Here is a 25,188-nt window from a genome sequence, read left to right on the forward strand (position 1 = left end):
GTTCCTTGTTTGACGTCATAAACACACCCAGCGTTCGGCCAGACACTCCCCCATTTCTCCAGCCACTCCCGCGTTTTTCCCTGAAACGCCTGCGTTTTTCCGCACACTCACAGAAAACGGCCAGTTTCCGCCCAGAAACACCCACTTCCTGTCAATCACACTCCGATCAGCAGAACTATGAAAAAACTTAGTTACGCCGTGAGTAAAATACCAAACTTTTGAGCTAATTTACTTGGCGCAGGCGCACTGCGTACATTGCGCATGCGCAGTTTGTGACTAATCGCTCCGTAGCGAAAAAAAATAACGAGCGAACAACTCGGAATGACCCCCTATGTCACAATCCCACGCCCAGCAACCAGGGGTGTGGAAAGAACCCTAGCACATTCAGCATGGTGATATTATAGCATGTGACATTGGCTACTATTTTGTCACTTTTGATGATATGTCGCCGGATCCTGCGAATCGGAGCAACATATCGAGTATATTGCCTAGTGTGTACCCATGATATGCAGGCTCTCATGAGTCACTAGCAACATCCTTCATCGGCAGATATCACTAGCAATGACTTGCTACAGAATGCAGTATGTCATGTCATGGCCGAAACTAGGGGGGGGCTAGGGGGGCATGTGACCTGGGCGCCGGACTGGAGAGGGCGCCGAGACTGTCACTTTAGTCCCCCTAACGCCCCCTCCCTATGCAGCAGCGGTTGCTTAGAGCCGGCGGAGATACTACCTGCCGCCTATGTAGTTGCCAGGCGCATCGCTGCAATGAAGCTGAAAATAAACTACATCTCCCAGCAGCCCTTGCTGCCGGGAGCTGTACTTTACTTTCAGTTTCACCTCTGCACTGCAGGGTACTGTGATCGGCACGGCAGAGCCGGATTCAGAGGGAGTGCAGTAGACAAGTTACTACTCCTTCCACTCCCACCCCACCGCCTGCACTGCAAGTGCCTTTAATCATTACAGCCACTGCTGCACTGGAAAACAACAGAGTTCCGAAGAGGGGGTGGGGCTAAACGGCACTGTACACACAGTGCCATGCCAGCCAGCAGCAGAAGCATTGGAGAGAGAAGGGGAGGAGAGCAGCAGCACAGCCTAAATAGTGAGTATGACTCAGGGAAGGGGTACTGTATGTGTGTGACTGCTATATGTGTGTATGAATGTGTGCATGTGTATGACTGTATGTGAATATCTACATCATACTTGCCTACCCTCCCGGAATGGCCGGGAGGCTCCCGAAAATCCCGCGCTGAATCGCGTCATCGTAGCTCCGCCCCCCGCTATGCAGCGGCTCATTTCTCGGCACAGCACAGTGGGGGGCGGAGTCACGATGACGCGACCCTGATGTTACGCCCCCGGACCGCCCATCCTGCTGCCGGCCACACCCCCGGACCGCCTATCCTGTGCCGGCCACGCCCCCCATACACCTACAACGCTGCCTCCTCCCGGAAGAGGAGGCAGCAAAGTAGGTAACTATGATCTACATATCTGTATGGGTGTGGTATGTGTAACACCGGTATGCCAGCAGGGGGAGGGGGGAGAGGAACAAGCCCCTTGCAGGCTCGCTGCACTCGCCACAGCGACCGCTCTATGGGTGTCATGGACACTAACGAGTGGGAATAGTCCCTGGTTGGTCAGCATGCCGACCATCGGGATTGTGAGGGTGCGGGATATAGGCTGAGGTATTGTGACCGGCGGTCACATGACTACATCCCATCTGTATGTGTGCTTGTGTGTCACTGTATGTATATGTGTCACTATATACGTATTTATACAGGTGTGTGATTATATGTATGTATGTGAGGGAATGTATGTGTGCGTGACAGTATGTATTTGTATAGGTGTGTGATTGTATGTATATATCAATGTATGGGTTATCATTGTATTTTTTCTTCACCCGTAGAATGCAGGGGGGGCTAAGTTAATGGCTTGCCCCGGGTGACAAAACTCCTAGTTTCGGCCCTGGTCATGTGGCTTTTCCCTGTTGAAGCCGGCATCAGCAAGTGTGTATGCATTCACCATTTGCCGGGTCCCGCAATGTCGTGCTGGGTACACATTGTCAAGTGTGTACCCAGCTTAAGGCTAGTTGTACGTGCGCTTGTGTGTTAAAAAAATAAGAATTTACTTACCGATAATTCTATTTCTCATAGTCCGTAGTGGATGCTGGGGACTCCGAAAGGACCATGGGGAATAGCGGCTCCGCAGGAGACTGGGCACAAAAGTAAAAAGCTTTAGGACTACCTGGTGTGCACTGGCTCCTCCCCCTATGACCCTCCTCCAAGCCTCAGTTAAGATACTGTGCCCGGACGAGCGTACACAATAAGGAAGGATCTTGAATCCCGGGTAAGACTCATACCAGCCACACCAATCACACCGTACAACTTGTGATCTGAACCCAGTTAACAGTATGATAACAGAAGGAGCCTCTGAAAAGATGGCTCACAACAACAAAAACCCGATTTTTGTAACAATAACTATGTACAAGTAATGCAGACAATCCGCACTTGGGATGGGCGCCCAGCATCCACTACGGACTATGAGAAATAGAATTATCGGTAAGTAAATTCTTATTTTCTCTAACGTCCTAGTGGATGCTGGGGACTCCGAAAGGACCATGGGGATTATACCAAAGCTCCCAAACGGGCGGGAGAGTGCGGATGACTCTGCAGCACTGAATGAGAGAACTCCAGGTCCTCCTCAGCCAGGGTATCAAATTTGTAGAATTTAGCAAACGTGTTTGCCCCTGACCAAGTAGCTGCTCGGCAAAGTTGTAAAGCCGAGACCCCTCGGGCAGCCGCCCAAGATGAGCCCACTTTCCTTGTGGAATGGGCTTTTACAGATTTTGGCTGTGGCAGGCCTGCCACAGAATGTGCAAGCTGAATTGTACTACAAATCCAACGAGCAATCGTCTGCTTAGAAGCAGGAGCACTCAGCTTGTTGGGTGCATACAGGATAAACAGCGAGTCAGATTTTCTGACTCCAGCCGTCCTGGAAACATATATTTTCAGGGCCCTGACTACGTCCAGCAACTTGGAATCCTCCAAGTCCCTAGTAGCCGCAGGCACCACAAATAGGTTGGTTTAAGTGAAATGCTGAAACCACCTTAGGTAGAAATTGAGGACGAGTCCTCAATTCTGCCCTGTCCGTATGAAAAATTAGGTACGGGCTTTTATAGGATAAAGCCGCCAATTCTGATACACGCCTGGCTGAAGCCAGGGCTAACAGCATCACCACTTTCCATGTGAGATATTTCAAGTCCACAGTGGTGAGTGGTTCAAACCAATGTGATTTTAGGAATCCTAAAACTACATTGAGATCCCAAGGTGCCACTGGAGGCACAAAAGGAGGCTGTATATGCAGTACTCCCTTGACAAACGTCTGAACTTCAGGAACAGAAGCTAGTTCTTTTTGGAAGAATATCGACAGGGCCGAAATTTGAACCTTAATGGACCCTAATTTGAGGCCCATAGACAGTCCTGTTTGCAGGAAATGCAGGAATCGACCCAGTTGAAATTCCTCTGTAGGGGCCTTCCTGGCCTCGCACCACGCAACATATTTACGCCAAATACGGTGATAATGTTGTACGGTTACATCCTTCCTGGCTTTGATCAGGGTAGGGATGACTTCATCCGGAATGCCTTTTTCCTTCAGGATCCGGCGTTCAACCGCCATGCCGTCAAACGCAGCCGCGGTAAGTCTTGGAACAGACATGGTCCCTGCTGGAGCAAGTCCTGTTTTAGAGGTAGAGGCCACGGTTCTTCCGTGAGCATCTCTTGAATTTCCGGGTACCAAGTCCTTCTTGGCCAATCCGGAGCCACGAGTATAGTCTTTACTCCTCTCCTTCTTATGATTCTCAGTACTTTTGGTATGAGAGGAAGAGGAGGGAACACATACACTGACCGGTACACCCACGGTGTTACCAGAGCGTCCACAGCTATTGCCTGAGGGTCCCTTGACCAGGAGCAATATCTGTCCAGTTTTTTGTTGAGGCGAGACGCCATCATGTCCACCTTTGGTTTTTCCCAACGGTTTACAATCATGTGGAAGACTTCTGGGTGAAGTCCCCACTCCCCCGGGTGGAGATCGTGTCTGCTGAGGAAGTCTGCTTCCCAGTTGTCCACTCCCGGAATGAACACTGCTGACAGTGCTATCACATGATTTTCCGCCCAGCGAAGAATCCTTGCCACTTCCGTCATTGCCCTCCTGCTTCTTGTGCCGCCCTGTCTGTTTACGTGGGCGACTGCCGTGATGTTGTCCGACTGGATCAATACTGGCTGACCCTGAAGCAGAGGCCTTGCCTGACTTAGGGCATTGTAAATGGCCCTTAGTTCCAGGATATTTATGTGAAGTGACGTTTCCATGCTTGACCACAAGCCCTGGAAATTTTTTCCCTGTGTGACTGCTCCCCAGCCTCTCAGGCTGGCATCCGTGGTCACCAGGACCCAATCCTGAATGCCGAATCTGCGGCCCTCTAGGAGATGAGCACTCTGTAACCACCACAGGAGAGACACCCTTGTCCTTGGAGACAGGGTTATCCGCTGATGCATTTGAAGATGCGATCCGGACCATTTGTCTAGCAGATCCAACTGAAAAGTTCTTGCGTGGAATCTGCCGAATGGAATCGCTTCGTAAGAAGCCACCATCTTTCCCAGGACCCTTGTGCACTGATGCACTGACACCTGGCCTGGTCTTAGGAGTTTCCTGACTAGGTCGGATAACTCCTTGGCTTTCTCTTCCGGGAGAAACACCTTTTTCTGTACTGTGTCCAGAATCATCCCTAGGAACAGCAGACGTGTCGTCGGAATCAGCTGCGATTTTGGAATATTTAGAATCCATCCGTGCTGTCGTAGTACTATTTGAGATAGTGCTACTCCGACCTCTAACTGTTCTCTGGACCTTGCCCTTATCAGGAGATCGTCCAAGTAAGGGATAATTAAGACGCCTTTTCTTCGAAGAAGAATCATCATTTCGGCCATTACCTTGGTAAAGACCCGGGGTGCCGTGGACAATCCAAACGGCAGCGTCTGAAACTGATAGTGACAGTTCTGTACCACAAACCTGAGGTACCCTTGGTGAGAAGGGCAAATTGGGACATGGAGGTAAGCATCCTTGATGTCCAGAGACACCATGTAGTCCCCTTCTTCCAGGTTCGCTATCACTGCTCTGAGTGACTCCATCTTGAACTTGAACCTTTTTATGTAAGTGTTCAAGGCTTTCAGATTTAAAATGGGTCTCACCGAGCCGTCCGGCTTCGGTACCACAAACAGCGTGGAGTAATACCCCTTTCCCTGTTGTAGGAGGGGTACCTTGATTATCACTTGCTGGGAATACAGCTTGTGAATGGCTTCCAATACCGCCTCCCTGTCGGGGGTAGACGTTGGTAAAGCAGACTTCAGGTACCGGCGAGGGGGAGACGTCTCGAATTCCAATTTGTACCCCTGAGATACTACCTGCAGGATCCAGGGGTCCACTTGCGAGTGAGCCCACTGCGCGCTGAAAATCTTGAGACGGGCCCCCACCGTGCCTGAGTCCGCTTGTAAGGCCCCAGCGTCATGCTGAGGACTTGGCAGAAGCGGGGGAGGGCTTCTGTTCGTGGGAAGATGCTGTCTGTTGCAGTCTTTTTCCCCTTCCTCTGCCCCGGGGCAGATATGAGTGGCCTTTTGCCCGCTTGCCCTTATGGGGACGAAAGGACTGAGCCCGAAAAGACGGTATCTTTTTCTGCTGCGAGGTGACTTGGGGTAAAAAGGTGGATTTTCCAGCCGTTGCCGTGGCCACCAGGTCCGATAGACCGCCCCCAAATAACTCCTCCCCTTTATACGGCAATACTTCCATATGCCGTTTGGAATCCGCATCCCCTGACCACTGTCGCGTCCATAATCCTCTTCTGGCAGAAATGGACATCGCACTTACTCTTGATGCCAGAGTGCAATTGTCTCTCTGTGCATCTCGCATATATAGGAATGCATCCTTTAAATGCTCTATAGTCAATAATATATTGTCCCTGTCCAGGGTATCAATATTTTCAGTCAGGGAATCCGACCAAGCCACCCCAGCACTGCACATCCAGGCTGAGGCGATTGCTGGTCGTAGTATAATACCAGTATGTGTGTATATACTCTTAAGGATATTTTCCAGCTTTCTATCAGCTGGTTCCTTTAGGGCGGCCGTATCAGGAGACGGTAACGCCACTTGTTTTGATAAGCGTGTGAGCGCCTTATCCACTCTAGGGGGTGTTTCCCAACGCGCCCTAACCTCTGGCGGGAAAGGGTATAATGCCAATAATTTTTTAGAAATTAGCAGTTTCTTATCGGGGGAAACCCACGCTTCATCACACACCTCATTCAATTCATCTGATTCGGGAAAAACTACGGGTAGTTTTTTCACACCCCACATAATACCCTTTTTTGTGGTACTTGTAGTATCAGAAATGTTCAAAACCTCCTTCATTGCCGTGATCATGTAACGTGTGGCCCTACTGGAAAATACGTTTGTTTCCTCACCGTCGACACTGGAGTCAGTGTCCGTGTCTGTGTCTGTATCGACCTGAGGTAACGGGCGCTTTATAGCCCCTGACGGTGTTTGAGACGCCTGTACAGGTATTAACTGATTTGTCGGCTGTCTCATGTCGTCAACAGTCTTTTGTAAAGTGCTGACACTATCACGTAAATCTTTCCATAAGACCATCCAGTCAGGTGTCGACTCCCTAGGGGGTGACATCACTAACACAGGCAATTGCTCCGCCTCCACACCATTTTCCTCCTCATACATGTCGACACAACGTACCGACACACAGCACACACACAGGGAATGCTCTGATAGAGGACAGGACCCCACTAGCCCTTTGGGGAGACAGAGGGAGAGTTTGCCAGCACACACCAGAGCGCTATATATATACAGGGATAACCTTATATAAGTGTTTTTCCCTAATATAGCTGCTGTATATATTTCTATGCCAATTTAGTGCCCCCCTCTCTTTGTTTTACCCTGTTTCTGTAGTGCAGGACTGCAGGGGAGAGTCAGGGAGCCTTCCTCCAACGGAGCTGTGAGGAAAAATGGCGCCAGTGTGCTGAGGACATAGGCTCCGCCCCCTTCACGGCGGCCTTTCTCCCGCTTTTCTATGGAAATTTGGCAGGGGTTAAATGCATCCATATAGCCCAGGAGCTATATGTGATGTATTTTTTGCCAACAAAAAGGTGTTTTATTGCGTCTCAGGGCGCCCCCCCCAGCGCCCTGCACCCTCAGTGACCGGAGTGTGAAGTGTGCATGAGAGCAATGGCGCACAGCTGCGGTGCTGTGCGCTACCTTATAGAAGACAGGATGTCTTCTGCCACCGATTTTCCGGACCTCTTCAGTCTTCTGGCTCTGTAAGGGGGCCGGCGGCGCGGCTCCGGGACCCATCCATGGCTGGGCCTGTGATCGTCCCTCTGGAGCTAATGTCCAGTAGCCTAAGAAGCCCAATCCACTCTGCACGCAGGTGAGTTCGCTTCTCTCCCCTTAGTCCCTCGATGCAGTGAGCCTGTTGCCAGCAGGTCTCACTGAAAATAAAAAACCTACTTTAAACTTTTCCACTAAGCAGCTCAGGAGAGCCCCTTAGCCTGCACCCGTCTCGTTCGGGCACAAAAATCTAACTGAGGCTTGGAGGAGGGTCATAGGGGGAGGAGCCAGTGCACACCAGGTAGTCCTAAAGCTTTTTACTTTTGTGCCCAGTCTCCTGCGGAGCCGCTATTCCCCATGGTCCTTTCGGAGTCCCCAGCATCCACTAGGACGTTAGAGAAATATAGGCGCCCATTTATCTAAGACATGGGTCTTCATCCTGCGGCCCCCCCAGCTGCTGCAGAACTACACATCCCAGCATGCCCTGCCTCGGTTTTAAGATACCTTAATAGCAAAACTGTAGCAGGGCATGCTGGGATGTATAGTTCCACAACAGCTGCAGGGCCACAGGTTGAAGACCCATGATCTAAGTATATTTGCAGCTATATCCCCGAAAACATACGATTTCGGGGGTTAGCCACAAATATAAGGTATCTCCTGAATGTAAGTAGGAGGGACCTGCTGCGATCACTCCATTGCCTCCGGCAGCAGCATCCTTCATAGGTTTACATGGGGGATGCGATGCTGCCAAATTTACCAATATCCAGAATGAAAAGCATTCACGATATTGGTCCCTGAGGCTATCACCTATGGGCTACTCACTGCACTTGTGGCCGGGCAGAGTGTTCTCCCCGGAAGTGGCCTCTGTACAGCGCGGTCAACCCCCAGCAGCAGTCTGAGCACATTGCAGGGGCGGGCTCCTTTCAGGGGCCCCTGTCTTTGCAGGTGCAGGATGTTACATATTACAATGCCATCCTGGCTGATAAGATGCCGCCCCGATCACATTCAATATGCAATCAATGATAAATGGGGCCCTTAGACTGTAAGCTTCAATGGCGAAATAATGGATGTGGATGACAAAAACTGTATATCAGAGGTTCCCAAACTTCGTCAAGACAGTCCATGTTTTAAGGATAACCATGGTTGAACCCAGATGGTTAAATCAATATGAATGAGGTACTAATTAAGTCATCTGTGCTCAAGGGGTATGCCGACAGGAGGGACACAATGCTCTGCTTCTGGGCTTTCCTCTTAATTTATGATTGCCATCACCTGTTTAAAACAGGTTAATGGATAAGTAAGGCGTTTCAGCACAGGTGATGGCAATCATAAATAAAGAGGGAAGTCCAGGAGCAGAGCATTCTGTCCCTCCCCGAGAGGGTCATGTTGGGAGGTATGATTTAATTGTACACTACCTCACTTGCGTCCCCTAATTTCACCCAGCAACAGCTGCCACTGTCAGAGACTGGGGCTGGAGGAGAGCTCAGAGCTGCATATCTATTTATGCCTACTTACTATATAATTGATTTTTACTATTTGCACACGCGTTTGTGACAGCAGTAATACTACACAGCTGTGGTAATGACTTATAGCCAGCAGAGGGCGATCTACCACCCAATCTGTTACAGGGAACGGAGGTGTCGCCGCAGAGTTGGTAGCTGACAACGACTGCTCCCATCTAAGCACAATGAGAGCGGTCATCCAGAGGGTCACTAAGGCTGGGGTCACGGGTAAGTGCCGGATGAGAGCTGCTGCCCCTGCTGGTTGCTGGCGCAGATGACAGGTGGGCCCGGTGGAGAGTTGTGCCTCTCGCTTGCAGCGTGCACACCCAGCGGTGGGGGAGCAGAGTCTCCTCCTCCTCCTCCCCATACAGTGCAGCAGGCAGGCGCTGACTCATCAGGGGAACTCCTTCCTTTGTACGCACAACGTCATCTGTAGACTGCTGTGCTAGGTGAGAGCGGTGTATTATTGCTCTGTGCTGTAAGCCACCTGCTCTCCATAAGTCTGTGTTATATGTGCTGTGCTGCAATGTCTATTACCATGCCATTGCCCATCTCGCTTTGCAATGGTTAAGCTCCAGATAAGTATGATTCTGTGTAGTTCAGAATATCGATCATGGAAAGCAATTTATAGTTATACACTCCACAGGGGGCATATTTATCAAACTAATCTTACATAAAATTATGCAGAAATGACTTAATTTATGTATTGGCTATGTATCACTTAGGCTAACTAGCATTGCAACCGCAGTACCCATTATTCTCAAACCCTCTATGTCCAAAAAATCCTAGCAGATCTGGAGATCCCTCTCCTGCTGCCCCATCCGCCACAGGGGGTTTCACAAACTGATACTGATGTGCGTCTGGGCAGTGTCAGAAATATAGCAGAGTCTTTTGAAAACACAAAAGACTCCACCAATGTGATTGGAAGCATTTTACATGGACAGGTTATCACCGAAAGCGCTGTCCCTGTAGAAATTGTAAGTACATACACAGCCATGTAAAAACAATAGATTATTTCCTCTGCGAATTGATATGGATGGTGGCGTATCACTATCAATACTGAAAGGAAATAATCAGATGTTTTACATGGTTTTTCCCGCTATGTACTAACAATTTCTAGACGGACAGCGCTTTTGGTAATGAGCTGTCCATGTGAAATACTTCCAGTCACATTGGCGGAGCATCAATTTGCAGAGGCATTATTCAATTATTTTTACATGGGGCAGACCCCCCCTTCCCCCACCCCACCTTTTCTGTCACCAACTTCAAATGCCAACAGCATGTCAATCCTGCTCGGGCATTGCGAGTGACATCGCATCCCCAAGGCTGCACATACGCAGTGCAGATCCAAAACCATCCGAGATTTACGGAAATCTCTGAATCAGGCCCTATGTCATCTTCTAGTTTGAAATTCATTACGCAGTGTCTCTCAGGGTCTAATGCATAGTTTCTTATTGAGTGGTAATGCCACTTGAAATGGGATCCGGTCTCTAGGTCGACCGTAACTAGGTTAACACTATCTAGGTCGACAGTAACTAGGTCGACAGGTCAAAAGGTCGACATGAGTTTTTTGACCAATTTTTTTTTTTTAACCTTTTCACACTTAACGATCCATGTGGACTACAATTGGGAACGGTAATCTGTGCCGAGCGCAGCGAGGCACCTTCCCCGAAGCATGGCGAGCGGATTCGGTGCACTAATTGAGGTTCCCGGTCACTCTACGAAGAAAACGACACCAAAAAAACATAAACTCATGTCGACCTAGAGACCCTGTCGACCTAGTTACTGTCGACCAATAGTGGTCGACCTAGTTACTATCTACCTTCCATACCACACCCCTTGAAACAGATTCTACAGGCAATTCAGCATGTTCAGCTAAACATAATATTGCAAGTTTATTGTAGCAAAGTATATGTATCAACCAAAAGTATTTTATTATTGTTACTAATTTAAATGTTTAAATCATACTTTTCATTGCTTACCTTTTCATTGCTTTTCATTGCGTACCCTTAGAATGTAAGCTGTCACGAGTAGGGCCCTCTTCCCTCATGTGCTTATACTTTTCTTACTTTAATAATCCTCAACTGCCCAGATCCCACAGTTTTTTGGCCACCTGGAACTTATCTCTATGTTGTTTACTGGTGTAGATATGCTTAGTTACCCTGTACTTGTCCTATATTGTCTTCAACTGTAAGTCACTGTTTTCCTGTTTTGATTATGTGCATATGTACTCTGTAATTGGGCACTGCGGAACCCTTGTGGTGCCATATAAAATAGGATTTTATCCTGCCGGTAAATCCTTTTCTCTTAGTCCGTAGAGGATGCTGGGGTCACATTCAGAACCATGGGGTGTAGACGGGATCCGCAGGAGACATGGGCACTTTAAGACTTTCAAAGGGTGTGAACTAGCTCCTCCCTCTACGCCCCTCCTCCTCCAGACTCCAGTTATAGGAACTGTGCCCAGGGAGACGGACATATTGAGGAAAGGATTTATTGTTAAACCACGGTGAGCCTCTTCAATGGCTTTAAAGGGAGAAGTCATAATCATGGGAGACTTTAATTTACCTGATGTAAATTGGGAGGGGTCTTTTGCAAATTCAGCTACAAGTGGCAAATTTCTACATTCCTTACAGGGAGCATCTCTCAAGCAATTGGTGACGGAGCCCACTCGCAAAGATTCAATATTAGATTTAATTCTTACAAATGGTGATAGGATATCCGACATATATGTGGGTGAGCACCTGGGATCCAGTGATCATCAAGCAGTATGGTTTAGTATAAAGACAGGATCCAACTCCTGTCACACAAAAACAAAGGTGTTGGATTTTAGAAATGCTGATTTTGCAAAAATGGGGATATGTTTAAGTGATTCATTGGCGGACTGGTGGAACTTGGAAGGAGTGCAGGAGAGGTGGGAAAAACTGAAAAGTGCAATACTAAGTGCAACTGATCTTTGTATCAAAAGGGTTAGGAAAAGCACCAGGAAAAGGAAGCCAGTGTGGTTCACAAAAGAAGTATCAACTAGTGTGAAAGCAAAAGAGATGGCTTTTAGGAAATACAAACAGACTCAAAATAATAATGACAAAGAGGTGTATCTTGACAGACGGAAGGATGCTAAGAAAGTGATCAGACGTGCAAAGGCAGAAGCTGAGGAAAAAATGGCCCAGTCAGTAGATAAAGGGGGCAAAACTTTTTTTAAGTATATAAGTGAAAGGAGAAAATAAAATGGAGGAATAATAAGACTTAAGACAGAGAGTGAGAATTTGGTGGAGGGAGACAAGGCAATAGCAGATCACCTAAATAATTATTTTTGCTCAGTATTTACTACAGAAGAAGGAATGGGGCCACAGTTAAGTTGCAAGGACATTCATAAAAATAAGGTAGATGAAAATACATTTACAGAGGAGAAGGTCCTAACAGAACTAAAAGTGGGTAAATCAATGGGACCAGATGGGATACACCCAAGGATACTCAAAGAGCTAAAAGATGTGCTGGTTACACCGTTAACAGAATTATTTAACCAGTCACTAAATACAGGTGCCATTCCAGAGGACTGGAAAAGAGCAAATGTAGTTCCACTGCACAAAAGTGGAAGCAAGGAAGAAGCGAGTAACTACAGACCAGTAAGCCTTACATCAGTAGTGGGGAAAGTAATGGAAAAACTATTAAAAGAAAGAGTTGTGGAATATCTTCTATCAAACCACTTACAGGATCCAAAACAGCATGGATTTACTGGTGGGAGATCATGCCAAACAAATCTTATTGACTTTTTTGACTCTGTGACGAAAATAATAGATCAAGGGGGAGCTGTAGATGTAGCATATCTAGACTTTAGTAAGGCATTTGACACTGTCCCACATCGCAGACTGCTAAATAAACTTGAAAGCGTGGGGGTGGATTATAAAACAGTTAAATGGATAAGAACCTGGTTGCAGGATAGGAAACAGACAGTTGTAGTTAATGGAGTGCAATCTATGGAGGGAAATGTTACCAGTGGAGTACCCCAGGGATCTGTACTTGGTCCAGTTCTCTTTAATATCTTTGTTGGTGACATTGCAGATGGTATTGAAGGGAAGGTATGCCTTTTTGCAGATGATACAAAGATATGCAACAGGGTAGACACACCGGGAGGGGTAAAACAAATGATTGATGACCTAGCTAGGCTTGAGAAATGGTCAAGAACGTGGCAACTACAGTTTAATGCTAAAAAATGCAAAATCATGCACTTGTGTCTCAAAAACCCAAAGGCTAAATATAGTATCAAGGGTACTATAATGGAAACTACTGAGGAGGAAAGGGATTTAGGAGTCACTATTTCAAGTGACTTGAAGGCAGGAAAGCAATGCAACAAAGCAATGAGAAAGGCAAGTCAGATGCTTGGTTGCATAGGGAGAGGAATCAGTAGCAGGAAAAAAGAAGTGATAATGCCACTGTATAGGTCATTGGTGCGGCCCCATCTGGAATACTGGGGGTCATTCCGAGTTGTTCGCTCGTTATTTTTTTGTCGCAACGGAGCGAATAGTCGCTAATGCGCATGCGCAATGTCCGCAGTGCGACTGCGCCAAGTAAATTTGCTATGCAGTTAGGAATTTTACTCACGGCATTACAAGGTTTTTTCTTCGTTCTGGTGATCGTAATGTGATTGACAGGAAGTGGGTGTTTCTGGGCGGAAACAGGCCGTTTTATGGGTGTGTGCGAAAAAACGCTACCGTTTCTGGGAAAAACGCGGGAGTGGCTGGAGAAACGGAGGAGTGTCTGGGCGAACGCTGGGTGTGTTTGTGACGTCAAACCAGGAACGAAACTGACTGAACTGATCGCAGATGCCGAGTAAGTCTGGAGCTACTCAGAAACTGCTAAGAAGTGTCTATTCGCAATTCTGCTAATCTTTCGTTCGCAATTTTGATAAGCTAAGATTCACTCCCAGTAGGCGGCGGCTTAGCGTGTGCAAAGCTGCTAAAAGCAGCTTGCGAGCGAACAACTCGGAATGACCACCACTGTGTCCAGTTCTGGAGACCATATCTCCAGAAGGATATAAATACATTAGAGAGTGTACAAAGAAGGGCAACTAAAATGGTGCATGGCCTACATCACAAAACGTACCCAGAAAGGCTAAAAGATCTTAACATGTATAGTTTGGAGGAGAGAAGGGAAAGGGGAGACATGATAGAAACTTTCAAATATATCAAGGGTCTTAACAAAGTTCAGGAGGGAAACATTCTTCAAAGGAAGAGAAGTATTAGAACTCGAGGACATACACTGAGACTGGAGGGGGGTAGGTTGAGGGGAAACTTAAGGAAAAATTTCTTCACAGAAAGGGTAGTGGATAAGTGGAATAGTCTCCCATCAGAGGTGGTAGAGGCTAAGACTGTAGAGCAATTTAAACATGCTTGGGATAGGCATATGAATATCCTTACAAAGAATTAAGGTTCAAAAAGGGTTGAGATTACCTAAAGGATAAAAAAAAAAGGGGCAGACTAGATGGGCCAAGTGGTTCTTATCTGCCGTCAAATTCTATGTTTCGATGTTTCTATGTTTCCAGCTCACACCTCAAGCATGCCACAGAACGTGGCATTCAACAGAATACAAGCCAACGGCATGAACGATTGCAGCAACATGCTGACAAGAACCGCAACACGTGTGTGTAGCCACAAGTAATAACTGCAGATACAGTACGCACTGGGACGGGCGCCCAGCATCCTCTACGGACTAAGAGAAAAGGATTTACCGGTAGGTATTAAAATCCTATTTTCTCATACGTCCTAGAGGATGCTGGGGTCACATTCAGAACCATGGGGTTATACCAAAGCTCTAGAACGGGCGGGAGAGTGCGAATCACTCTGCAGTACCGAATGACCAAACTTAATGTCCTCATCGGCCAAGGTACCAAACTTGCAAAACTTAGCAAAAGTGTTTGCCAACTAGCTGCTCGGCAAAGTTGCAATGTCGAGACCTCTCCGGCAGCCGCCCAGGATGAGCCCACCTTTCTGGTAGAATGGGCCCTCACCGATTTCGGTAACGGCAATCCAGTCATGGAATGAGCATTCTGAAACGTACCACAGATCCAGCGTGCAATAGTCTGCTTGGAAGCAGGGCACCCCAACTTGTTGGGAGCAAACCGGACAAACGGAGCCTCTGTTTTCCTAATCTGAGCCGGTCTGGCGACATAAATCTTCAAATCTCTGACCATCTAGAGACTTTGACTCAACGAAGGCGTCAGTGGCCACAGGCACCACCATAGGTTGGTTCATGTGGAAAGATGAAACCACCTTCGGTAGAAATTGTTGACGTGTCCTCAATTCTGCTCAATCTTCATGGAATAAGGGCTCTTGTGAGACAAGGCCGCTAACTCAGACACTCGCCTTGCAGAAGCCAAGGCCAACAGAATTACCACTTTTTAAGTGGGGAACTTCAACTCCACCTTCTGTAAAGGTGCAAACCAATGTGATGGAAGGAACTGCAACACCACATTAAGATCCCACGGTGCCACAGGAGGCACAAATGGAGGTTGGATGTGCAACAAGCCTTTCCCAAAAGCCAATTGTTTCTGAAAGAAACCGATAAGGCTGAAATGTGTACCTTAATTGAGCCCAATTTTAGGCCCGCATCCACACCTGCTTCGAGAAAATGGAGAAAACATCCTAGCTGAAACTCTTCCATAGGAGCCTTCTTGGATTCACACCAAGAACATATTTTCTCCAACTACGGTGGTAATGTTTAGACGTTACCCTTTTTCTGGCTTGAATAAGTGTGGTAATGACTTCACTGGGAATACCCTCACAGCTAGGATTTTGTGCTCAACAGCCAAGCCGTCAAACGTAGCCATGGTAAGCCTTGATACATGCACGGTCCCTGTCGTAGTAGGTCCTCGCGCAGAGGAAGAGGTCAGGGATCTCCTATGAGTAATTCCAGAAGATCTGGATATCAAGTCCTCCTTGCCATTCTGGGACCACGAGGATTGCTCGACTTTGTTCTTCTTATGATTTTTAGATCTTTTGGAATGAGAGGAAATGGAGAGAATCCATACACCGACTGAAACACCCACGGTGTCACCAGTGCATCCACTGCTATTGCTTGAGGGTCTCTCGACCTGGAACAATATCTCTGAAGCTTGTTGTTGAGACGAGATGCCATCATGTTTACTTGAGGAAACTCCCCAACGACTTGTCAACTCAGCGAAGTCCTCTTGGTGGAGGCCCCACTCTCCCGGATGGAGATCGTGTCTGCTGAAGAATTCCCAGTAATGAAGATTGCTGACAGAGCGTTTGTATGTCTTTCCACCCCGCGGAGGACCTTTGTGGCTTCTGCCATCGCCGCTCTGCTTTTGCCTTGGCGGTTTATGTACGCAACTGTTGTTACATCGTCCGACTGGATCAATACAGGCAGATCGCGAAGAAGATGTTCCGCTTGCAGAAGGCCGTTGTAAATGGCCCTTAACTCCAGAATGTTTATGTGGAGACAAGTTTCTTGACTTGACCATCTTCCTTGGAAGATTTTTCTCCGAGTGACTGTACCCCAGCCTCGGAGGCTTGCATCCGTGGCTACCAAGATCCAGTCCTGGATCCCGAACATGTGCCCCTCTAGGAGGTGAGAGCTGTGTAGCCACCACAAGAGTGAGATTCTGGTCTCAGAAGACAGGATAATCCTTCGGTGCATGTGTAAGCGGGATCCGGACCACTTGTCCAACAGGTCCCACTGGAACACTCTGGCATGAAATCTGCCAACTGAATGGCCTCGTAGGCCGCAACCATCTTCCCCAGCAACCGGATGCATTGATAGATTGACACTTTTGCTGGTTTCAGAACATGTTTGACCAGGCTCTGAAGTTCCAGAGCCTTTTTCCCTGGAAGAAAACTCTGTAGTTCTGTGTACAGTAGCCTTCCCAAAAAACGACAACCGCGCTGTTGGAATTAACTCTGCTTTTGGCAAGTTTAGGAGCCAACCATCTTGTTGAAGAACTGTCAGGGATAGTGCAATGTTTTGCACCAACTGGTCCCTGGATCTCGCCTTTATCAGGAGATCTTCCAAGTACGGGATAATCGTGACTCCATGCTTTTGAAGGAGAACCATCATTTCCGCCATTATGTCGGTGAAAATCCTCGGGGTCGTGGATAGACCAAACGGCAATGTCTGAAACTGGTAATGACAATTCTGAATTGCAAACCTCAGTGACTCCGAGGAAAATGGAAATCTGTAAGTAGGCATCCTTTATGTCTACCGAAACAATGAAACCTTTTTCCACCAGACTGGAAATCACTGTCCTGAGAGATTCCATCTTTAATTCGAGTTTCTTTTGGTAGAAATCGAGGGATTTCCGTTTAGGATTGACCTCTGTCCGGTCTCAGGACCACGAAAAAAGGCTTGAGTAAACGACTTCACCCTGTTGTGACGGGGGAACCAGGACAATGACATGATTCAGACACAATTTTTGTATTGCGTCGCATACTACCTCCCTGTTCGGAGAACTGGTAAGGCCGATTTGAAAAATCGTTGAGGGGAAACGTCTCAAATACTGCCAGTTTTCCGAATGAATCCAGAACTGACTGAAGAGTTTTTTTTTTTTTTTGTAGTCGTGTCCCCACCGGTGCGACCTCCCGCAAGAGAGCCCCAGCGGCATGCGGTGGATTCGGCGGACGCAGAGGATGATTTCTGAACCCGTGATCCGGAAGAGACTACAGACCTCTTCCCTTTCCTAAACCTGCAAAGAAAAGGGAATCTTGTGCATCTATTAGGTCGAAATGACGGCATCCGATAATGATGCGTCTTCATTCGTTGTGATTGACCATAGGGCCAGAAGGTTGACTTACCTGCGGCCGTTGCTGAGATCAAATCAAGTAGGCCATTCCCAAACAAGGCTTCCCCTTCATAGGGAAGAGGCTCCATTTCTTCTTGGAGTCCGCATCAGCATTCCACTGGTGAATGCACAACGACCGCCTAGCCGAGACCTCTATTCTGTGAAACCAAGAGTCTAATTTCCCCTGCAGTCTCACTTAAGCATGCTGCAGCGTCCTTCATATGACCCAACGTAAGGAGTATCTCATCTCCCTCCAGGGTATCTGTATCTGACTACAAGGTATCCTATAATTTTTGAATACTACTACTCACTCATGCGCCTGCCATGGCAGATCTAAGTAAGCCCGTGATTACATAGCTAGGATATAGCGTAGCTTCCTGTATACAATCCACTGGATTTGCGACATGGACCCATGCAGAGCAGGGAGTGACTCACACTTACTCTGTCCGCGGCGGGAACGAATAACCATCGGAAGTCACCAGGATTCTTTCTCAGAGTGCTCAGTACATGAGATTAGCTATCCGTATATATCTATACATACATATACATACATAAACACATATTTATCCACATACATATATAGACCCTCCGTCGGGAACAGCAGGGTTCTCCGTGACGTTAATACGTCCTTAATTGTACTGCACAATATTGGATCTAATCAGGAAACAATCTGGTCGACACAGGAATCAGTATCCGTGTCGGTATCAGGGAGTAGCAACTGGGCAAAATAACATTTTATTTTATTCATGTACTGAATATGTTAATCATGTACTGAATGCTCTTTTCCAATTTTGGATCTAAACTGGAATCCGTGTCCGTGTCGGAATCAGTATGTAACATTTCTAATCTCTTACTGATATGCTCCATATTTGCATTCAAGACATTCACCCAGTCAGGAGTTGGCGGTGCCGACACGGTCACCCCCTCATACATCTGTGTCCCTAATATAGCTTCCTCCTGGGAAGAGCACTCAGCCTTAGACATGTCGACACACGTGTATCAAACACCAACAGACACACCGGTTTATATGAGACAGACCCACAGTAAGACTGTCCGATGGACACAGAGGATTTTTGCCAGCTCACAACCCAGCGCAATCATACAAAGCCTGTGAATAGAATCATGATAACAGACTTGCAGCGCTTTTATCTGAAATACGCTGCCCAAATTACACTGTGCCCCCCCCCCATTTTTAGCACCCTGATACTTATGTCAGCAGTGAGGGAGGACCAGCGTCTCCGCAGCATGTAGGAGAAAATGGCGCTGAGCTGTGCTGGCCAAGTGAGGAAGAAGTCCCGCCCCCGTAATGGCGCGCTTCTTCCCGCTCTTAAATAAATAATTAATGTCTCTGGCGGGGGTAGGACAGTGCCTAGGCACTAATGTCCCCTTCTGCCAGCCAAAAAGAGGAATTATACATGCTGCCCAGGGCGTCCCCCCTCCCCCCCCCCCCCCTCCCCACGCGCCCTGCACCCTGCAGTGTCTGTGAAACGGGAGCATGGCGCGCAGAGTTCTCGCCCGACGCGCGGTATCTCATAATGCCGTCACTGAAGTCTTCTTTTCTTCTGCTACTCACCTGTCTTCTGACTTCTGGCTCTGTAAGGGGGTGACGGCAGGCTGTGGGAGCAAGCATCTGAGCGTATCCAGCAATCAAACCCTCAGGAGCTAATGGTGTCCTGTAGCTAGAAGCAGAGCCCTTGAACTCACTAGAAGTGGGTCATAACTTCTCTCCCCTTAGTCCCACGAAGCAGGGAGGTTGTTGCCAGCAGCCTCCCTGAACATAAAAAACCTAACAAAAAAGTATTTTCAGAGAAACTCAGAAGAGCTCCCTGTAGTGCGTCCAGTCTCACTGGGCACAATTCTAAAACTGGAGTCTGGAGGAGGGGCATAGAGGGAGGAGCCAGTTCACACCCTTTGAAAGTCTTAAAGTGCCCATGTCTCCTGCGGATCCCGTCTATACCCCATGGTTCTGAATGTGACCCCAGCATCCTCTAGGACGTATGAGAAATAAAGGATAATAATAATAATTGCTTCCGCCCATGTAGAACTGGCACAAACTCGAGGCAACTTGGGGCACACCTGGAAGTGACTATGATCAATCAGATGCATCCAGCTGTACACTAATACCGCTTTCACATCGCAATGCCAGGTCGCATCCGGGAATTGAAAACGGGCCCTTGCCGGATACGACCCGTCATTGGACTCTTTCAGACTGGCTTCCCGACTCAGCAATATGCTGGGTCAGATTGCCATCGGGGGCGGGGACAGAGGCGGTGATGGGAGATGAGATCCTCTCCACACAGCCTCTCCCTATGCTGTCAACGGGTCCTGAGTAGCATTGACCCAGCAACCCGTTCACACTGCACCTGACCTGGTAATAACTCGGGAATAACCCTTCTTTATTTCCGGGTTGAAATACCCGGTCAGGTGACCTGTAAATTTAGTAGTGACCCCTTTCACACCGCACAGCGATTGCGTCGACCCGGCAATATACCAGGTTGATACCGGATTATTTGTGTGGTGTGAAAGGGGTATAGCATATACCATATAGCATGCACCAGGTGTACGTCTGGAGTAACAAATTGACCTAGAGATAAAGAATTTTTTTTAGCTTGACTGTCCCTACATCTATACAATAATTGCCAATGGTCTATTCCAGTGGTTCTCAGACTCTGTCCTCAGGACCCCATACAGTTCACGTTTTCCAGGTGCACAGGTGAAGTCATTACTCACTTAAAACATTTTAAAAGATCAACAGGTGGAGCTGATTATTTCACCAGCAATTCTGTGAGGAGACTTGGAAAATGTGAACTGTTTGGGGTCCTGAGGACTATGGGCCCGATTCAGACCTGATCACTGTTGTGCGAATTCGCACAGCGGGCGATTATCGAATGACTGCGTATGCACCGCAATGCGCAGGCGCAACGCCAAACAGTGACAGAATGGTGTGAAAAGTTCGATCGATAGGCGTACGCAAGGTGATTGATAGGAAGTGGGCGTTTGGGGTGGTAATTGGCCATTTTCTGGGAGTGTCTGGAAAAACGCAGGTGTTCCCAAGCGTTTTTAGGGAGGGTGTGTGATGTCCGCTCCGGCCCCGATCAGCCTGTTTCTATGGCACTGGCGGAGTAAGTCCTGGGCTACGCACAGACTGGGAAAAAAAACATTTCATGGTGAGTGAGTTGCGAACGGATTTGCAGCTGTCTGCTACATGGTGAAGTTTTCGCACGGCATGCACATGCATTCACACACTTGCACGGGCGGGTTTTCACTCTCCCTTGGCGGCGACTAAATGATAGCAGACCTCTGCAAATTTGAACACAGCGATCAGGTTTGAACTAGGCCCTGAGTTTGAGAACCTGAGGTCTATTCGATCTCCAGAATGTGCCTTCCACTGTGACAGAGTAGGACAGAGGTTCTTAAACGCAAGTCCTCAAGGTACCCCAAAGGTCCAGATTTTAGGTATATCCATAGCTCAGCACAGATGGTTAAATCAAATTTACTGAGGTATTGTTTAAGTTGCCTGTGGCCAAGCATGGATAAACTTAAAACCTGGACCGTTGGTGTTCCTTGAGGACCAAGTCTGAGAACCCCTGGACAAGGAGAACATACAGAAGAGCCCAATTAGCAGCAGGCCAGGGATAGAGCAGCTGGGGGCTAAGAATGTAGTGGCTGCACTTTATTTTATTTTTTTTCCAAAGAACTTTTTATTGAGTCGTCATAAAAGTCACAAGACGTACATAAATCATAAAACAATAGTGCACTGGCGTTAAGATCAAGCAGTGCATATCAGCGTCTGCTACATTAACCAATAGTTAAGACATTATTCTTCTAAAAAACAAAACAAAAAGGTTAACAGTTATCATGCTACTGTTATTGTACATGTTATAGGCAACCCAGAGGGAGGCCGCCACAGCCACCCGCATCTAGACCAGGGATACCGGTTGTTCCTATGCGGCCAGTCTAGTTCGGTACCACGTGGTGTTTTTGAGGCTGTTATGAATGTTTAGACGCGTGGTAAGGGGCAAGGTGGGGATGTAGGATTCCCATAGGTGAAAGAATCGTTCCACTTGTTTACCTTTGTCCACAATGGCCTCCACCCAGTCCATCCTAAATATATGATGTAACTTATTTAGGAATAGTGGTATCTGTGGTGGTGTACTATTTATCCATCCCTGTAGTATAGTCTTTTTCCCCGCTGCGCTTAAGGCTATCAGTAGTTTTTTACATTCCGATGGCATGCGGAGGGCAGGATCAATAATACCCGGGACTGCCCATTCAGGGGTAAAGGGCACATAGGTAATTAGATTTGCCTCCGCATATCTCCTAACTAGATGCCAGAAGTATTGCACAATCGGGCATGTCCACAAACAATGAAAAGTATCTGCTTCACTCTGATGACATTTTGGACAAGAGTGCGAGTCGGTTGCTCCCATGTGGAAGCGCCGTAGTGGGGATAAGTAAGTGTTATGATATACATTAAGAAACCACTCAGTGTATATGCTTGCTGGGAGGACTTTTCTGGAGTAAAGTAGCGATTTTTCCATAAGTGGTATGGTCAGATCAGGAAAGTGAGCCAACCATGTGGACATACCACCCCTCACAGTAGCGTGGTCTAATATTTTTCTCAAGAAAGTGTAGTGGATGGAAATGGCCTTATGTCTCGGTACCGGGAGTGCTAAGAGATTATCCAGGGAGTTGGTCCAGTCCTCATCCGCAAAGTGTGCAACGACATGTCTGACATAGAATTGTGTCTGTAAAAATGAAAGGGGAGTTGAGACAATCACCTCATGCCTCGCTGAGACCTCTGAGAGGGTGAGCGGACGGTGGTCTTCCACTGCCACTAATGAGCAAATTGATGTTAAGCCCTCCTCCCTCCAAGTCTGGAAGGGGTGAGCAGCCATGCCGTCCAAGAAGTCTGGGTTTTTAATTAGGGGCAGGTGTAAGGAGTAATACGGGTTCAGTTTCGCATCATGTCGCAGTATGTGCCACATCTTCCTGGTAGACCATAGAAGAGGGTTAGACCGAATGTGATCAGGTATTTCCCATTCATGCTGATGGAGGAAACATGTCAAGGCTACAGTCGGAAGGAAGCTTTGTTCGAGGGATGTGTTCGTATAAATAGAGCCGTTCTGCAACCAGTCCCTTAAGTGTCTCAAAAGAGCAGCGTGGTTATAAACCACTACATCTGGAAAATGAATACCCCCATTGGATTTAGGCTGAGTAAGCTTACGCAAAGCGATGCGAGCTCGGCCCCCCCTCCATATAAAGGTTCTAATAAGTTTATTAATCTGTTGTGAGTCCTGCTTCGTCAACAGTATGGGAAGTGTTTGCAAGGGGTATAGTAGGCGAGGTATTGCCACCATTTTCAAGAGACTGGCCCTACCAAGGTATGACAATGGAAGACGTTCCCATCTCTTAACATCATCAGTCAAGGTGTGTATTACCTTATGTACGTTGAATTTGTATAGTTCTGAAATATAGCGTGGGACCCTAATACCCAAGTATGTGATATATGTGGATTACCAATGAAAGGGGAAGTGTGCGGCCCAAGTCGGACACGTCACAGTGCCACACAACAACAGGGCCTTCGATTTGTCCATATTAATACTAAAACCCGAAATGCGGCCGAATAAATTAATCCTGTCCATGATCTGAGTAAGGGAACATTCGGGGTCCGATATATAAAGGAGGATGTCGTCGGCGAAGGCTGAGAGTTTAATTTCCTGACTACCCACTTTTATCCCTCTGAAAACAGACCAATCCTGCAATGTTCTAAGCAGCGGGTCAAGGGCCAAGTTAAATAGGAGAGGCGATAAAGGGCATCCCTGACGGGTTCCCCTTTCCAAAAAGAACCGTTGACCTCTGATCCCGTTAATTAATAGTGAGGCGGATGGACCGCTGTAGATATATCGTATATAGTTAATAAAACTCACATCAAACCCCCTTTTCTCCAACACAGCAAATAAGTGTAGCCATAGTATCATATCAAAAGCCTTATTGGCGTCGAGGCTAAGAAGCATGTTGGAGTCTGTGCAGGGAGACTGGGACGCCGCTACCGCCGCCAGTGCCATGCGGATTGCCTTAACCGCATGTCTGCCAGTCACAAAACCCATTTGTGTCGTGGTGAGAATATCAGGAAGGATGGATTGGAGTCTCGTCGCCATAATCTTAGCTAGGAGTTTGTAATCTACATTTAGGAGACTAATTGGTCTGTAGGAGGATAGGAAGTTGGAGTCCCTACCAGGTTTAGGAATAAGTGTAATAAAGGCTTCATTAAAAAGCGGGGACGGGGAACTCCGTTCGTGTATTGCGTGAAACAGTTCCAGTAATGAGGGGACAATTTGGGCCTGTAACATGCGGTAATATTCGCCCGATAAGCCATCGGGGCCCGGGGACTTACCATGGGGCAGATTGGAGATGGCGACGTTAATTTCCTCAGCCGTTATAGGACCCACAAGTGCTTCTTTCTGGTCTCTGGTCAGAGGGGGCAGCACGTCATCCGTGAGCAACTGTGTCTGTATATCAGTGTCGATTGAAACAAGGACTGAAAGTAGGAATGGAATTGCTCTACTATTTCCTGCGACTTTGTGATAACCAGACCGGTCCTGGGGTGATGTATGGTAGTTATAACATGACGTTGTTGGGGAGGTCTAGAGATGACCACCAATAATCTACCAGTCTTGTTGCCCCATCTATAGAATTTATTTTTGGTGTAATCTAAGGAATGTTTCGCTTGGGTGGCTAAGTAGGTTTCAAGTAGGCGTCTGGCCTGTTTGTATTCATCAAGGGTAGTCTCTGTTGGAATAGCAGTATATGTTCAAAAGGTCCTGGACATAGTAGCTTTTAACGTGGTGTATTCCAATTTGGAGTCTCTTTTCTTCCGAGAGACATAACTAATAATATGACCCCTCATCACTGCCTTTGAGGCATTCCAGAAAATCTCGGGTTTGTCCCAATATTCTATGTTGTTATCAACGTAATTAGTCCAATGATAAGTTAGGTATAATTTAAAGTCCTCTGAATTTGCCAAATATTGTGGGAACTGCCAAATACGATCTGTCGGATGCATATGGGGATGGGCCAGCGCTAGCGTGACGGGGGCATGATAAGAGATCAATATGTCGAGTATATCTACCCCCGCGATCTGGGATATTAAGTCATCGGCTATTAAGAACCTGTCGATACGAGACAAGGTTCCATGTGCTAGCGACAAATGGGTGTGTGTCCTATCAGTCGGGTGTAGCAATCTCCATGGGTCAGAGAGGTCCAGTGAGTCTCGAAAGGCCAGTAGGTGTCTGCTCTGGGAGTCAGTAGTTCTCGGCACACTTGGTGATCTGTCAACTGTAGGATCGTCCACCATGTTGTAGTCCCCCCCCCCCCCCCCCCACTATCAGGGAGTAGTTAGTTCTGCTTAAAAGAGTATGGGCAATGTCCTGAATAAATGTATGTGTATTGACATTAGGGGCATATAAATTGACAAGTGTATATTTGGTATGGAAAAGTTCTATGTCCATAATGATATACC

General features: G+C 47.4%; 1 protein-coding gene across 6 annotated transcripts in view; it reads left to right on the forward strand.

Annotated features, from left to right (window-relative positions):
- Positions 1-8,711: 8,711 nt before the first annotated feature.
- The window catches only part of DTD1 (D-aminoacyl-tRNA deacylase 1), a 404,975-nt gene continuing 388,498 nt past the window's right edge, over positions 8,712-25,188 (forward strand). For 2 of the 6 annotated variants that reach the window (XM_063918156.1, XM_063918160.1), the window contains exon 1: positions 8,803-9,103. In XM_063918156.1, the coding sequence (XP_063774226.1) occupies positions 9,061-9,103 (43 nt within the window). In that variant the 5' untranslated portion in view covers positions 8,803-9,060. Of the gene's footprint in view, positions 8,767-8,799; positions 9,104-9,306; positions 9,325-25,188 lie in introns of those variants that run through there. The other 4 variants (XM_063918157.1, XM_063918162.1, XM_063918158.1 and 1 more) reach the window with 4 other exon arrangements.

The sequence above is a fragment of the Pseudophryne corroboree genome, chromosome 4 (genome assembly GCF_028390025.1).
Source record: "Pseudophryne corroboree isolate aPseCor3 chromosome 4, aPseCor3.hap2, whole genome shotgun sequence".
Taxonomy (NCBI): Eukaryota; Metazoa; Chordata; class Amphibia; order Anura; family Myobatrachidae; genus Pseudophryne; species Pseudophryne corroboree.